Source organism: Salmo trutta, chromosome 23, assembly GCF_901001165.1.
Source record: "Salmo trutta chromosome 23, fSalTru1.1, whole genome shotgun sequence".
Lineage (NCBI taxonomy): Eukaryota > Metazoa > Chordata > Actinopteri > Salmoniformes > Salmonidae > Salmo > Salmo trutta.
The window spans coordinates 49,257,850-49,271,795 of record NC_042979.1 but is presented as its reverse complement, the minus strand read 5'-3'; the positions used below and the strand labels follow the sequence as shown (position 1 = coordinate 49,271,795).

General features: G+C 47.4%; 1 protein-coding gene across 4 annotated transcripts in view; it reads right to left on the bottom strand.

Moving 5' to 3' along the window:
• Positions 1-13,946, bottom strand: part of LOC115160187 (uncharacterized protein KIAA1958) — a 46,514-nt gene that overhangs the window by 23,920 nt on the left and 8,648 nt on the right. For all 4 annotated transcript variants that reach the window (XM_029710568.1, XM_029710569.1, XM_029710570.1 and 1 more), the window contains exons 2-3: positions 7,771-7,999; positions 2,812-3,688 (exon numbers count right to left, since the gene is read on the bottom strand). In XM_029710568.1, the coding sequence (XP_029566428.1) occupies positions 2,812-3,688; positions 7,771-7,977 (1,084 nt within the window). In that variant the 5' untranslated portion in view covers positions 7,978-7,999. The remainder of the gene's footprint in view (positions 1-2,811; positions 3,689-7,770; positions 8,000-13,946) is intronic.

The window sequence follows — 13,946 nt, the reverse complement described above, 5'->3', positions numbered from 1 at the left end:
CCCCGGGGTAATGTGACGGGCTGCACCTCCCACCCCGGGGTAATGTGACGGGCTGTCACTTAAGTAAGCTCAATTCATCGAAAACTTTTGGCTTGCTTATATAGAGCGGGTAACTACCCGTTTACTGAAACGGGTGCAAGTGCGAAGTCTGTAATGTGGCTCGAAGAACTTTCACGAGGTGCTGCCTGAAACCGCCTATTCTCAACCACCAAGAATGGGCGCATATAAGCGGCTATAAACCAAAAGACTATAAATATAAATATATATATATATATATATATATATATATATATATATATATATATATACGCATAGCCTACCTATCACTTGTAATTTCTTTGGTCCGGTCAGAATGAGCTGCTTGAATGCAGAAGGAAGAAGATGTGTTTCTTTGGTTTCCTCTTGCTCTGGTATACTGGGGTAATGTCTGAGTAAATGTGTCAACATATGAGGTGTTGGCAGCTGCAAAGACTATTCTTGTTGAGCGTGGCGACATACTGTTAACGTTTTAGCCACAATTCACTATCACAGTTATAAATCTACTGGGAAGTCAAAATGTTCCCCAAATGGAGATTTAAACGCCGGATGATCCTCCATTTCCTGTTTAAAAATCGACCCCACCACTCGCCATCGTACAGAAATAGTTCCTGGCTGCGCCTCAGAAAAAGGACAGTTTGAAATGTGCTAATTAAGATTTTAAATTTTGATTAACGTGCACATAGGCTTTAGTTGTTTTAACAAAATAGGCTGAAATGGGTTTTTTTCCAGCTCAGATTTACTTGAGGAGCAGGCCTACCACACAGAGGGGCAGGCCCTACCACACAGAGGGGCAGGCCTACCACACAGAGGGGCAGGCCCTACCACACAGAGGGGCAGGCCCTACCACACAGAGGGGCAGGCCCTACCACACAGAGGGGCAGGAGGGGCAGGCCTACCACACAGAGGGGCAGCCCTACCACACAGAGGGGCAGACCTGCCACACAGAGGGGCAGGTCTACCACACAGAGGGGCAGGTCTACCACACAGAGGGGCAGGCCCTACCACACAGAGGGGCAGGCCCTACCACACAGAGGGGCAGGCCCTACCACACAGAGGGGCAGGCCCTACCACACAGAGGGGCAGGCCCTACCACACAGAGGGGCAGACCCTACCACACAGAGGGGCAGGCCCTACCACACAGAGGGGCAGGCCCTACCACACAGAGGGGCAGGGCTACCACACAGAGGGGCAGGCCCTACCACACAAAGGGGCAGCCCTACCACACAGAGGGGCAGGAGGGGCAGGCCCTACCACACAGAGGGGCAGCCCTACCACACAGAGGGGCAGGCCCTACCACACAGAGGGGCAGGCCCTACCACACAGAGGGGCAGGAGGGGCAGGCCTACCACACAGAGGGGCAGGCCCTACCACACAGAGGGGCAGCTCTACCACACAGAGGGGCAGGCCCTACCACACAGAGGGGCAGGCCCTACCACACAGAGGGGCAGGCCCTACCACACAGAGGGGCAGGCCCTACCACACAGAGGGGCAGCTCTACCACACAGAGGGGCAGGCCCTACCACACAGAGGGGCAGGCCCTACCACACAGAGGGGCAGGCCCTACCACACAGAGGGGCAGGCCCTACCACACAGAGGGGCAGGTCTACCACACAGAGGGGCAGGTCTACCACACAGAGGGGCAGGCCCTACCACACAGAGGGGCAGCTCTACCACACAGAGGGGCAGGCCCTACCACACAGAGGGGCAGGCCCTACCACACAGAGGGGCAGGCCCTACCACACAGAGGGGCAGGCCCTACCACACAGAGGGGCAGCTCTACCACACAGAGGGGCAGCTCTACCACACAGTTTAGGCATAGCCTTTAAGCCTAGTATTTTTATTTTGTCAATATTTTTATTGTTTTTAAAAAGGTATTAGAGTTCACAGTGCGGACTGAACCGAGGTCCCCGTGCCAAACGGTTCAGTACGCATACGTGTACCGTTACACCCTTAAGAGTCCTCCTACATGATTCACAGAGAAGCTGTCATGTCTTCTAAAATCATAACACATGGGGGAAGGTATGGAGCATGCAGCAGTGTAAATCTTATTGTCTATTGAGGAATGGGCCATATTACAACAACATACAGAAAAGACAGGGCTCTGAAATACACTGCAGACAGACAGATACAAGTTTTCACCGGTATAGAAAAGGTGTAACAGTACATTATATTCTAGATATTTGTAATCTCTTGAATTGGTAGGTGCACTAAGCTCTCAGGTATACCACTCAGAAATGGTGAGGGGTCTTTTTGTGAGAATTGGTTGTGTTTGACAGCAGAACTAGTGTGGTGACACAGACAGAGAGACAGGGGGGGCGAGAGAAGTTAGAGGGAGAGAGGGCAGCTAGGAGGGAGAGAGAGGGCAGCTAGGAGGGAGAGAGAGGGCAGCTAGGAGGGAGAGAGAGGGCAGCTAGGAGGGAGAGAGAGGGCAGCTAGGAGGGAGAGAGAGGGCAGCTAGGAGGGAGAGAGAGGGCAGCTAGGAGGGAGAGAGAGGGCAGCTAGGAGGGAGAGAGAGGGCAGCTAGGAGGGAGAGAGAGGGCAGCTAGGAGGGAGAGAGAGGGCAGCTAGGAGGGAGAGAGGGCAGCTAGGAGGGAGAGAGGGCAGCTAGAGGGAGAGAGGGCAGCTAGAGGGAGAGAGGGCAGCTAGAGGGAGAGAGGGCAGCTAGAGGGAGAGAGAGGGCAGCTAGAGGGAGAGAGAGGGCAGCTAGAGGGAGAGAGGGCAGCTAGAGGGAGAGAGGGCAGCTAGAGGGAGAGAGAGAGATGTTTACTGTACCTGTAGCCTCTCCTTTGGTCTCTGCTCCCAGGAGGTCCAGGTCAGGGTTCATCCCACTGGGGGAAGAAGGAGTCAGGTTCCCCAACGGCCCCTCGGATCCTCCATGCTTCAGCAGGTCCTCCATCAGCTCACTACCTGCCCCAGGGAGGGTGCTCAGGCCCTGGGTCGACACCGAGGACAGGTCCTGGTGTCTGGGAGAACTAGTGCTCATCATGGAAGGTTTGGAGACAGAGCTGGAGATAGAGCCTCGGAGAGGTTTGTGAGGAAAGGAGCGCCCCAGCACAGACGACGACACGCCACCAACCAAACAGTCGGCGTCCAGCTGGGAGGGTTTGTGTGGCAATGCATGGTGGGACAGAGAGTTATTATTAGGTTTTGGGGACTGGGAGACTGAGTGAGAGGCCAGGCCAGAGTCAGTACCTACCCCTGCTGCTAGCTGGGCTTTAGGTACTGTGTAATAGTCCTCAGCAGTCTCCTGCTTGATCTTCTTCACTGACTTGTCCCCCTGTCCCCTGTCCTCAGAGCCTGGTCTCTGGGGACCGGGCATTCCCCCCGGGGGTCCCCTCTTCCTGGGTCTGTGATGAGGCTCGTAGTCTACGTCTCCATCCTCGTCCGTCGTGGCTGAGGACTCACAGACAATATCAAACAGGTTGCTGTTATATTCCTCAGTGTTGTCGTCGGCTTCGGTGTTGTCATCGCTGCAGTTGGAGAAGTCGCAGGAGTCCCGGGTCTGGCTGCTGTCGCCTCCCTTGGCCTTGGTGGAGCGGCCCAGAAACCTCTCACCTCCTGGGCTGCTCTGACGGGCTGAGGCCCCTCCCTGGACACTGAGGCTCTCTGAGTTGATGCTACGGCTGTCCTGGTAGCAACCACCCCGCTCCTTTAGAAATCAGAATCAACAAGTACATTTGACATGGATCAGGAATTTGACCTGGTGGAATGGCACTGACAACATAATATACAGAGAATACAGTGCATTCAGAAAGTATTCATACCGCTTGACTATTTCCCACATTTTGTTACGTTACAGCCTTATTCTAAAATGGATTAAATTGTTTTCTTCCCCCTCAATCTACACACAATACCCCATAATGACAAAGCGAAAATAGGTTTAGATTTTTTTGCAAATGTATTAAAAATAAAAAAGTATTCAGACCCTTTGCTATGAGACTCTAAATTGAGCTCAGGTGCATCCTGTTTCCATTGATCATCCTTGAGATGTTTCTACAACATGATTGGAGTCCACCTGAGGTAAATTCAACTGATTGGACATGATTTGGAAGGGCCTTGGTCAGGGAGGTGACCAAGAACCTGATGGTCACTGACAGAGCTCCAGAGTTCCTCTGTGGAGATGGGAGAACCTTCCAGAAGGACAACCATCTCTGCAGCACTCCACCATTCAGGCCTTTATAGTAGAGTGGCCAGACGGAAGCTACTCCTCAGTAAAATGGACATGACACCCTGCTTCGAGTTTACCAAAAGGCACCTAAAGACTCTCAGACCATGAGAAACAAGATTCTCTGGTCTGATGAAACCAAGATTGAACTCCTTGGCCTGAATGTCAAGCGTCACATCTGGAGGAAACCTGGCACCATCCCCATGTTGAAGCATGGTGAAAGCAGCATCATGCTGTGGGGATGTTGTTCAACAGCAGGGACTGGGAGACTAGTCAGGATCGAGGGAAAGATGAACGGAGCAAAGTACAGAGAGATCCTTGATGAAAACCTGCTCCAGAGCACTCAGGACCTTAGACTGGGGGAAAGGTTCACCTTCCAACAGGACAACGACCCTAAACACACAACCAAGACAACGCTGGAGTGGCTTTGGGACAAGTCTCTGAATGTTCTTGAGTGGCCCAGCCAGAGCCCGGACTTGAACCCGATCAAACATCTCTGGAGAGACCTGAAAATAGCTGTGCAACTTGGATCTGCAGAGAAGAATGGGAGAAACTCCGCAAATAAAGGTCTGCCAAGCTTGTAGCGTTATACCCAAGAAGACTCAAGACTGTAATCACTGTCAAAGGTGCTTCAACAAAGTACTGAGTAAAGGGCCTGAATAATGAGTTTTATTTTTAATAAAAATGTGCAAAAAAAATATAAACCTGTTTTTGCTTTATCATTATGGGGTAATGTTTGTAGATTGATGGGGGGGGGAATTATTTAATCAATTTTAGAATAAGGCTATAAACAAAATGTGGAAAAGGTGAATGGGTCAGAAAACTTTCTGCTCTGTATATGTTCTATAAACTAGGGTACCTGTGAGGATTTCCTTGACAAAAGTCATTGATAATAATCTGACAATGTTTTAATGTCATTACATGAAGGATCATAATCAATAACATCATAGCTATAATCAATAACATTCACAAGTTGATTTAAAACTTGTTTAACCTTTTATCATGGTTGGTAACTTGACGGATTTGTCCAAAATTGTGTGACATAATACATGACTTGCATTTTTTGGCAGTGTAAATTGACGGTTAAATTAGACACTGAACTTGAACCAGGTATCTAGCTGTTGGACAGTTTGGGTATAAAGATCTCATAACTACATAACATTTTGTGTCTCCTTATGTTACAGGTGAAAACGGTTTTCATGGACACACAAATCCAAAATTATGGAATGCTTCTAACCGAGAGTCACTTTACAGTGACACTTAAAACCCTGTTCACTCATGACTGCACGGCCAGGCACGACTCCATCACCATCATTAAGTTCGCTGATGACACAACAGTGGTAGGCCTGATCACTGACAACGACGAGACAGCCTATAGGGAGGAAATCAGAGACCTTGCCGTGTGGTGCCAGGACAACAACCTCTCCCTCAACGTCAGCAAGACAAAGGAGCTGATCATGGACTACAAGGAAAATGAGGACCAAGCACGCCCCCATTCTCATCGACGGTGGTGGAGCAGGTTGAGAGCTTCAAGTTCCTTGCCGTCCACATCACCAACAAACTAGCATATGGTCCAAACACACCAAAACAGTTGTGAAGAGGGCACGACAAAACCTGTTCCCCCTCAGGAGACTGAAAAGATTTGAAATGGGTCCTCAGATCCACAAAAGGTTTTACAGCTGCACCATTGAGAGCATCCTGACGGGTTGCATCACCACCTGGTATGGCACCTGCTCGGCCTCCGACTGCAAGGTGCTACAGAGGGTAGTGCGAACGGCCCAGTAATTCACTGGGGTCAAGCTTCCTGCCATCCAGGACCTCTATACTAGGTGGTTTCAGAGGAAGGCCCTAAAAATTGTCAAAGACTCCAGCCACCCAAGTCATAGGCTGTTCTCTCTGCTTCCGCATGGCAAGCGGTACCGGGATGCCAAGTTTAAAGGATGTAGTCCCAGGCCTGTGGTGTCGTACAGTCCCAGCCCTGTGGTGTCGTACAATCCCAGGCCTGTGGTGTCGTACAGTCCCAGGCCTGTGGTGTCGTACAGTCCCAGGCCTGTGGTGTCGTACAGTCCCAGGCCTGTGGTGTCGTACAGTCCCAGGCCTGTGGTGTCGTACAGTCCCAGGCCTGTGGTGTCGTACAGTCCCAGACCTGTGGTGTCGTACAGTCCCAGGCCTGTGGTGTCGTACAGTCCCAGGCCTGTGGTGTCGTACAGTCCCAGGCCTGTGGTGTCGTACAGTCCCAGGCCTGTGGTGTCGTACAGTCCCAGACCTGTGGTGTCGTACAGTCCTAGTCGTACAGTCCCAGGCCTGTGGTGTCGTACAGTCCCAGACCTGTGGTGTCGTACAGTCCCAGACCTGTGGTGTCGTACAGTCCCAGACCTGTGGTGTCGTACAGTCCCAGACCTGTGGTGTCGTACAGTCCCAGACCTGTGGTGTCGTACAGTCCCAGACCTGTGGTGTCGTACAGTCCTAGACCTGTGGTGTCGTACAGTCCCAGCCCTGTGGTGTCGTACAGTCCCAGCCCTGTGGTGTCGTACAGTCCTGGGGCCAATGTCACACATTGGCCCCATTATTTACAGAAAGACATACACTCAGTGGACAGTTTACCTATAAACTCGTATAGTACCGGGTCGGACTCCCCTTTGCCTCCAGAAAAGCCAGACTTCGTCAGGGCATGGAAAGTTGCTCAATCGGTATCAATGGACCTAAGGCGTGCCAGGGAAACATTCCCCACTCCATTAAACCACCGCCACCAGCCGGTAGTGTTGACACCAGGCAGGATGGGGCCATGACTCATACTGCTTACAGAGCGCTCTGCCGCTTACGCTAAATACTGAGCGCCATCAGCTTGACAAAAGGAACCGGGATTCATCGGACCAGGCAATGTTTTTCCACTTCTCTATTGTCCAGTGTTGGTGATGGTGTGTCCACTGGAGCCTCTTCTTCTTGTTTATAGCTGATAGGAATGGAACCTGGTGTGGTCGTCTGCTGCAATAGCCAATCCGAGATGCCGTTTCTGCACACCACCGTTGTACTGCACGGTTATTTGCCCGTTCGTTGACCGCCTTTTAGCTTGCACGATTCTTGCCATTCTCCTTCGACATCTCATCAACGAGCTGTTTTTGGCAACAGGATTGCCACTGACCAGATATTTTTTGTTTAAATCGCACCATTCTCGGTAAACCCTAGACACTGTCGTGCGTAAAAAGCCCAGGAGGCCGGCCATTTCTGAGAACCGGCACATTGGAACTGGCACACCTGACACCGACAATCATACCACGCTCAGTCGTATAGGTCACTTGTTTTGCCCATTCTAACATTCAATAAAACAGTAACTGAATGCCTTGATGCCTGCCTGCCTGCTTTATATAACAAGCCACGTGACTCACTGTCTGTAGGAGCAAACCATTTTTGTGAACGGGGTGGTGTAAACTGGCCACTGAGTTTAGTGCCATAAATGCCTAACCTGGGTTCCAGTCTGTTTCTGCCCTCTTGCCAACCCAAACATGTTCAGCTTGTCAATAGAACAGTCAAAAATCACAAACATCTGGAACTAAAAACACACCCACCTTCTGGCCTGTCTTACAGGTGGCGGGGAGGGGCCAGTGGTAGGCGTGGCCCGCGCTGCACCCCCACATGGCGGTCAGGGTCCCATGGGAACCCTCGGTGAGCAGGTGTTTGAGGTTCGGGATGAGAGCACAGATGGTGCCGTGACTGTGGGCCCAGCGGACCAACTTAGACAGGTTCTCTGAAGAAGTGTGCAAGCAGTCTTCCATCGTGAGTTGGAGCCGTTTCCCCCTATGGAAAAATGAATATTACTTATTCATACTAGAAGTGTGAGTTCAAATCAAAATCAAACTTTATTTGTCACATGCACCAAATACAATAAGTGTACACTTTACCGTGAAATGCTTACTTACAAACCCTTAACCTGTTGGGGTGTAGGGGGCAGTATTTTCACGGCCGGATGAAAAAACGTACCCAAATTAAACTGGTTACTACTCTTGCCCAGAAACTAGAATATGCATATTATTAGTAGATTTGGATAGAAAACACTCTGAAGTGTCTAAAATTGTTTGAATGGTGTCTGTGAGTATAACAGAACTCATATGGCAGGCAAAAACCTGAGAAAAATCCAACCAGGAAGTGGAGGAAGTCAGAATTGTAGTTCTTTTGATTCTCTATCGAAACTACAGTTTCTGTGGGGTCACGTTGCACTTCCTAAGGCTTCAATTGGCTGTCAACAGCCTTCAGAAAGTTCTTTCAGCATTCTCCTGTCACTGGGCAGATAATAGGAGCTCAGTCAATCAGTGGACTGCCTGTGGACAAAAGGGATTGGATATGCGCAGTCCCGCGAGCGTGCCGTTCCTTCTTTTTCTTCTTGAATGGGTATGCTATTGTCCGGTTGGAATATTATCGCAATTTTACGTTAAAAATACCAAAAAGATTGATTTTAAACAGCGTTTGACATGCTTCTAAGTACGGTAATGGAACATTTTGACTTTGTCTCTGGTACCGCGCTCGCACGTTATGCCTTTGGATAAGTGATCTGTACGCACGAACAAAAACGGAGGTATTGACATAAATATGGATTATTTCAAACAAAAACAACATTTATTGTGGAAGTAGCAGTCCTGGGAGTGCATTCTGACGAAGATCAGCAAAGTTAAGACAATATTTCTAATACTAATTCTGAGTTTAGGTTGCCCCGAACTTGGCGGGTGTCTGTATAGCTTGCTGTGATGGTTGAGCTATGTACTCAGAATATTGAAAAATGTGCTTTCTCCGTAAAGCTATTTTAAAATCTGACAAAGCGGTTGCATCCAGGGGTAGTCTATCTATAATTCTTTAAATAATTGTTGTATATTTTGTCAACGTTTATGAGTATTTTTGTAAATTGATGTGCACATTCACCGGATGTTTTGGTGGGAATACATTTTCTGAACATCATGCGCCAATGTAAAATGCTGTTTTTGGATATAAATATCAACTTTATAGAACAAAACATACATGTATTGTGTAACATAATGTCCTAGGAGTGTCATCTGATGAAGATCGTCAAAGGTTAGTGCTTCATTTAGCTGTGTTTTGGGTTTTATTGACACATGTCCTTGCTTGGAAAATGTCTGTGATTATTTTTGTCTATGTACTCTCCTAACATAATCTAATGTTTTGCTTTCGCTGTAAAGCTTTTTTGAAATCAGACAATGTGGTTACATCAAGGAGAAGTGCATCTTTAAAATGGTGTAAAATAGTTGTATGTTTGAGAAAGTTGAATTATGACATTTTGTTGTTTTTGAATTTGCCGCCCTGATATTTCACTGGCTGTGTCCCGCAGGTGGGACGCTAGCGTCCCACATAGCCCATAGAAGTTAACAAAACAGTGCTGTTCAAGAAGAACATATTTTCCAAGTAGACAAATAAAAAGTAATAATAAAAAGTAACACAATAAGAATAACGAGGCTATATAGAGGGAGCACCTGTACCGAGTCAGTGTGCTGGGGTACAGGCTAGTTGAGGTAATCTGGACAAGTAGGTGGGGGCGAAGTGACTATGCATAGGTAACAAAACAGAGTAGCAGCAGTGTAGAAAAGGGGGGGGGGGGGGTCAATGTAAATTGTTTTATCGATTTTATGAATTATTCAACAGTCTTATGGTTTCGGGGTGGGTAGAAGCTGTTATGGAGCCTTTTGGTCCTTGACTTGGCGCTCCAGTACCGCTTGCCGTGTGGTAGCAGAGTAAACAGTCTATGCCTCGGGTGACTGGAGTCTGACAATTTTATGGGCTTTCCTCTGACACCGCCTATTATATAGGTCCTGGATGGCAGGAAGCTTGGCCCCCGGTGATGTACTGGGCCGTTCACACTACCCTCTGTAGCGCCTTAAGGGCAAATGCTGAGCAGTTGCCATACCAGGCGGTGCTGCAACCGGTCAGGATGCTCTCGATGGTGGAGCTGTAGCACCTTTTGAGGATCTGAGGACCCATGCCAAATCTTTTCAGTCTCCTGAGGGGGAAAAGGTTGCCGTGCCCTCTTCACAACTGTCTTGGTGTGTTTGGACCATGATCGTTTTGTTGGTGATGTGGACGCCAAGGAACTTGAAGCTCTCGACCTGCTCCACTATAGCCCCGTCGATGTTAATGGGGGCCTGTTTGGCCTGCCTTTTCCTGTAGTCCACGATCAGCTCCTGTCTTGCTCACATTGAGGGAGAGGTTGTTGTCCTGGCAACACACTGCCAGTTCTCTGACCTCCTCCCTATAGGCCATCTCATCGTTGTCAGTGATCAGGCCTACCACTGTTGTGTCATCAGCAAACTTAATAATGGTGTTGGAGTCTCATTTGGCCACGCAGTCGTGGGTGAACAGGGAATACAGGAGGGGACTACGTACACACCCGAGGGGCCCCAGTGTTAAGAAACAGCGTGACAGACGTGTTGTTGCCTACTCTTACCATCTGGGGGCGGCCCATCAGGAAGTCCAGGATCCAGTTGCAGAGGGGGGTGTTTGGTCCCAGGGTCCTTAGCTTAGTGATGAGCTTTGTGGGCACTATGGTGCTGAACGCTGAGCTGTAGTCAATGAATAGCATTCTCACATAGGTGTTCTTTTTGTCTAGATTAGAAAGGGCAGTGGGAAGTGTGATTGAGATTGTGTCATCTGTGGATCTGTTGGGGCGGTATTCGAATTGGAGTGGGTCTAGGGTATCCAGGATGATGCTGTTGATGTGAGCCATGACCAGCCTTTCAAAGCACTTTGTGGCTACCGACGTGAGTGTCACGGGGCGGTAATCATTTAGGCAGGTTACCTTCGCTTCCTTGGTCACAGGGACTATGGTGGTCTGCTTGAAACATGTAGGTATTACAGACTCGGTCAGGGAGAGGTTGAAAATGTCAGTGGAGACACTTGACAGTTGGTTTGCACATGCTTCGAGTACACGTCCTGGTAATCCGTCTGGCCCAGCGGCTTTGTGAATGTTGACCTGTTTAAAAAGGTTTTGTTCACATCGGCTACCGAGAGCGTTATTACAGTCATCCAGAACAGCTGGTGCTCTCGTGCATGCTTCAGTGTTGCTTGCCTCGAAGTTAGCATAAAAGGCATTTAGCTCGTCTGGTAGGCTCACGTCACTGGGCAGCTCGCGTCTGGGTTTCCCCCTTTGTAGTCCGTAATAGTTTGCAAGTCCTGCCACATCTGACGAGCATCAGAGACGGTGTAGTACGATTCAATCTTAGTCCTGTAATGACTCTTTGCTTGTTTGATGGTTTGTCTGAGGGCATAGCGGGATTTCTTATAAGCGTCCGCATTAGTCTCGCGCTCCTTGAAAGCAGCAGCTCTAGCCTTTAGCTCAATGCGGATGTTGCCTGTAATCCATGGCTTCTGGTTGGGATATGTACATATGGTCACTGTGGGGACGATGTCATCGATGCACTTATTGATGAAGCCAGTGACTGAGGTGGTATATTCCTCAATGCCATTGGATGAATTCCGGAACATATTCCAGTCTGTGCAGCAAAACAGTCCTGTAGCTTAGCATCCGCGTCATCTGACCACTTCCGTATTGAGCGAGTCACTGGTACTTCCTGCTTTAGTTTTTGCTAGTAAACAGGAATCAGGAGGATATAATTATGGTCAGATTTCCTAAATGGGGGGCGGGAGAGAGCTTTGTATGCATCTCTGTGTGTGGAGTAAAGGTGGTCTAGGATTTTGTTTTTTCCCTGGTTGAACATGTGACATGCTGGTAAAATTTTGGTAAAACAGATTTAAGTTTGCCTGCATTAAAGTCCCCGCCCACTAGGAGCGCCCCTTCTGGATGAGCATTTTCTTCATTGTTTATGGCCTTATACAGTTGGTTGAGAGTGGTTTTAGTGCCAGCTTCGTTCTGTGGTGGTAAATAGACAGCTACGAATAATATAGATGAGAACTCTCTTGGTAGATAGTGTGGTCTACAGCTTATCATGAAGTATTCAGGGGCCAAATGGGATCTAGTCATTCTGCATTAACACCCGCTCCCTTGGCAGGGCCAAAACACGACAGATTGCAGCACCCAAAGAAAATAACACATTTACACAGGACAAACATAGATAACATTTTTCCAAGTATGAACTGACAGCGACTCGATGTAATTCAAAACAAACCTGTAAACAGGAAACCGTATATTCCAGAAGACAGGAGAACTAAGAACTAAGATAGTGTCGCCAAATTAAGGTTTGCTGAAAAAAAAAACTCTGTACTACACCAGACACATCTCATTCATTTGAGTCAGTAATGCCCAGAGCACGCTGGACCCCCTACTGGTGAACAATGAACTGAAAACTCACGATTCTAAGCCCCTTCGTTCAAATGTCGTTCATCATAGCGTATTGGAACTCTCCCTTATAAATGTTACTTAAAAAAAATAAAAAACACTGACGGCGAGGAGGAAAGCAACACGCACCTTGTGAACCCAGGTGATGGACATTTGTTGATTGCTAGGTATACAAATATGATTATTTCTTGATACATTTGAAACTAGGTCTAGTTGTGGCCACAACCAGACGAGATTGAATGATTCTTGGTGGATTGCATTGCTTGAATGCCCCGAGGGTGATAAACACAATGTTGTTTGTAAACTGCAACCCAACAAATGAGGAGTTTGTTGAGCAGAGTATGTTTTGGTTCTACAAAGCTGTGTCCATCATAACATGCAATAATAAATTAATTGCAGTCATTCTTGCACCATGTGATCAATTATCAGTTGTAAACATGTATTTTTTCTTCTCTGAACTCATGATCGATAGTCCTGCGTGAATTTGACAGGCGGTGGTCAGAGCATGTCTCTGGAGCCACTGAGCCAGAGGAGCGTGTATTCATCCTGCTGTACTGTGCCCAGCACTAGCATGTCAAACGAACGGCTACAATGAACGAGTCACTTAGAAAAACAAATCATGACTCGACTCAGTAAAGAGTCGTTCAAAAAGAAGGAATCGTTCACAAACTGCACATCACTCACAAGCTACAAACAGTACCTATCTAGGGCTGGGCGATATGGCCTAAAAATCATCTCTGAATTTTTCAAACTTATGGATGTTCATGACTGTTTGAAATGCATTAATTGACCTTTAAACTGAACTAAGATTTTTTTTTTTTTATTAAATCAATACATTTCTTTAGAGGAAATGTTTTGTTTATATATATTTATATATTTTTATTTTTTAAGTTCTCAAAATAGGCTTTGTTGTTCAATTAAAAAAAGGTAAATTAATGCATTTCAAAAAGTCTGGAATAATCTAATGAATTCAGGGGTTGTAAAATTATACCAAGGCTAAATATAAGCCTTCCACAACCATAAGACCCACTAATAATATAATTATTTTATCAAAATAGTTTAACCTGCTTTTTTTTGCAATAATCAGTGATCTGGCTTTCAAGTCTGTCTATGAAAACGCCCTTATTGTTACAAATGTAACCAGAACCATGAATAATGCACATCTACTAATAATGACAAACTACTGGTAACAATATCCCGTAATTTCCGGACTATTAAGCGCGCCTACTGAATAAAAAAGAAAAAAAATATTTTGAACATAAATAAGCCGCACATGTCTATAAGCCGCAGGTGCCTACCGGTACATTGAAACAAAATAACTTTCCACAGGCTTTAACGAAACACGGCTTGTTACAAAAATAAATAGGCTTTAACGAAACACGGCTTGTAACTTTAGTTGTCTTTAGTTGTCTTTTTGCACTGAGTCAATTCTTCATGCTGCTGTTTCCA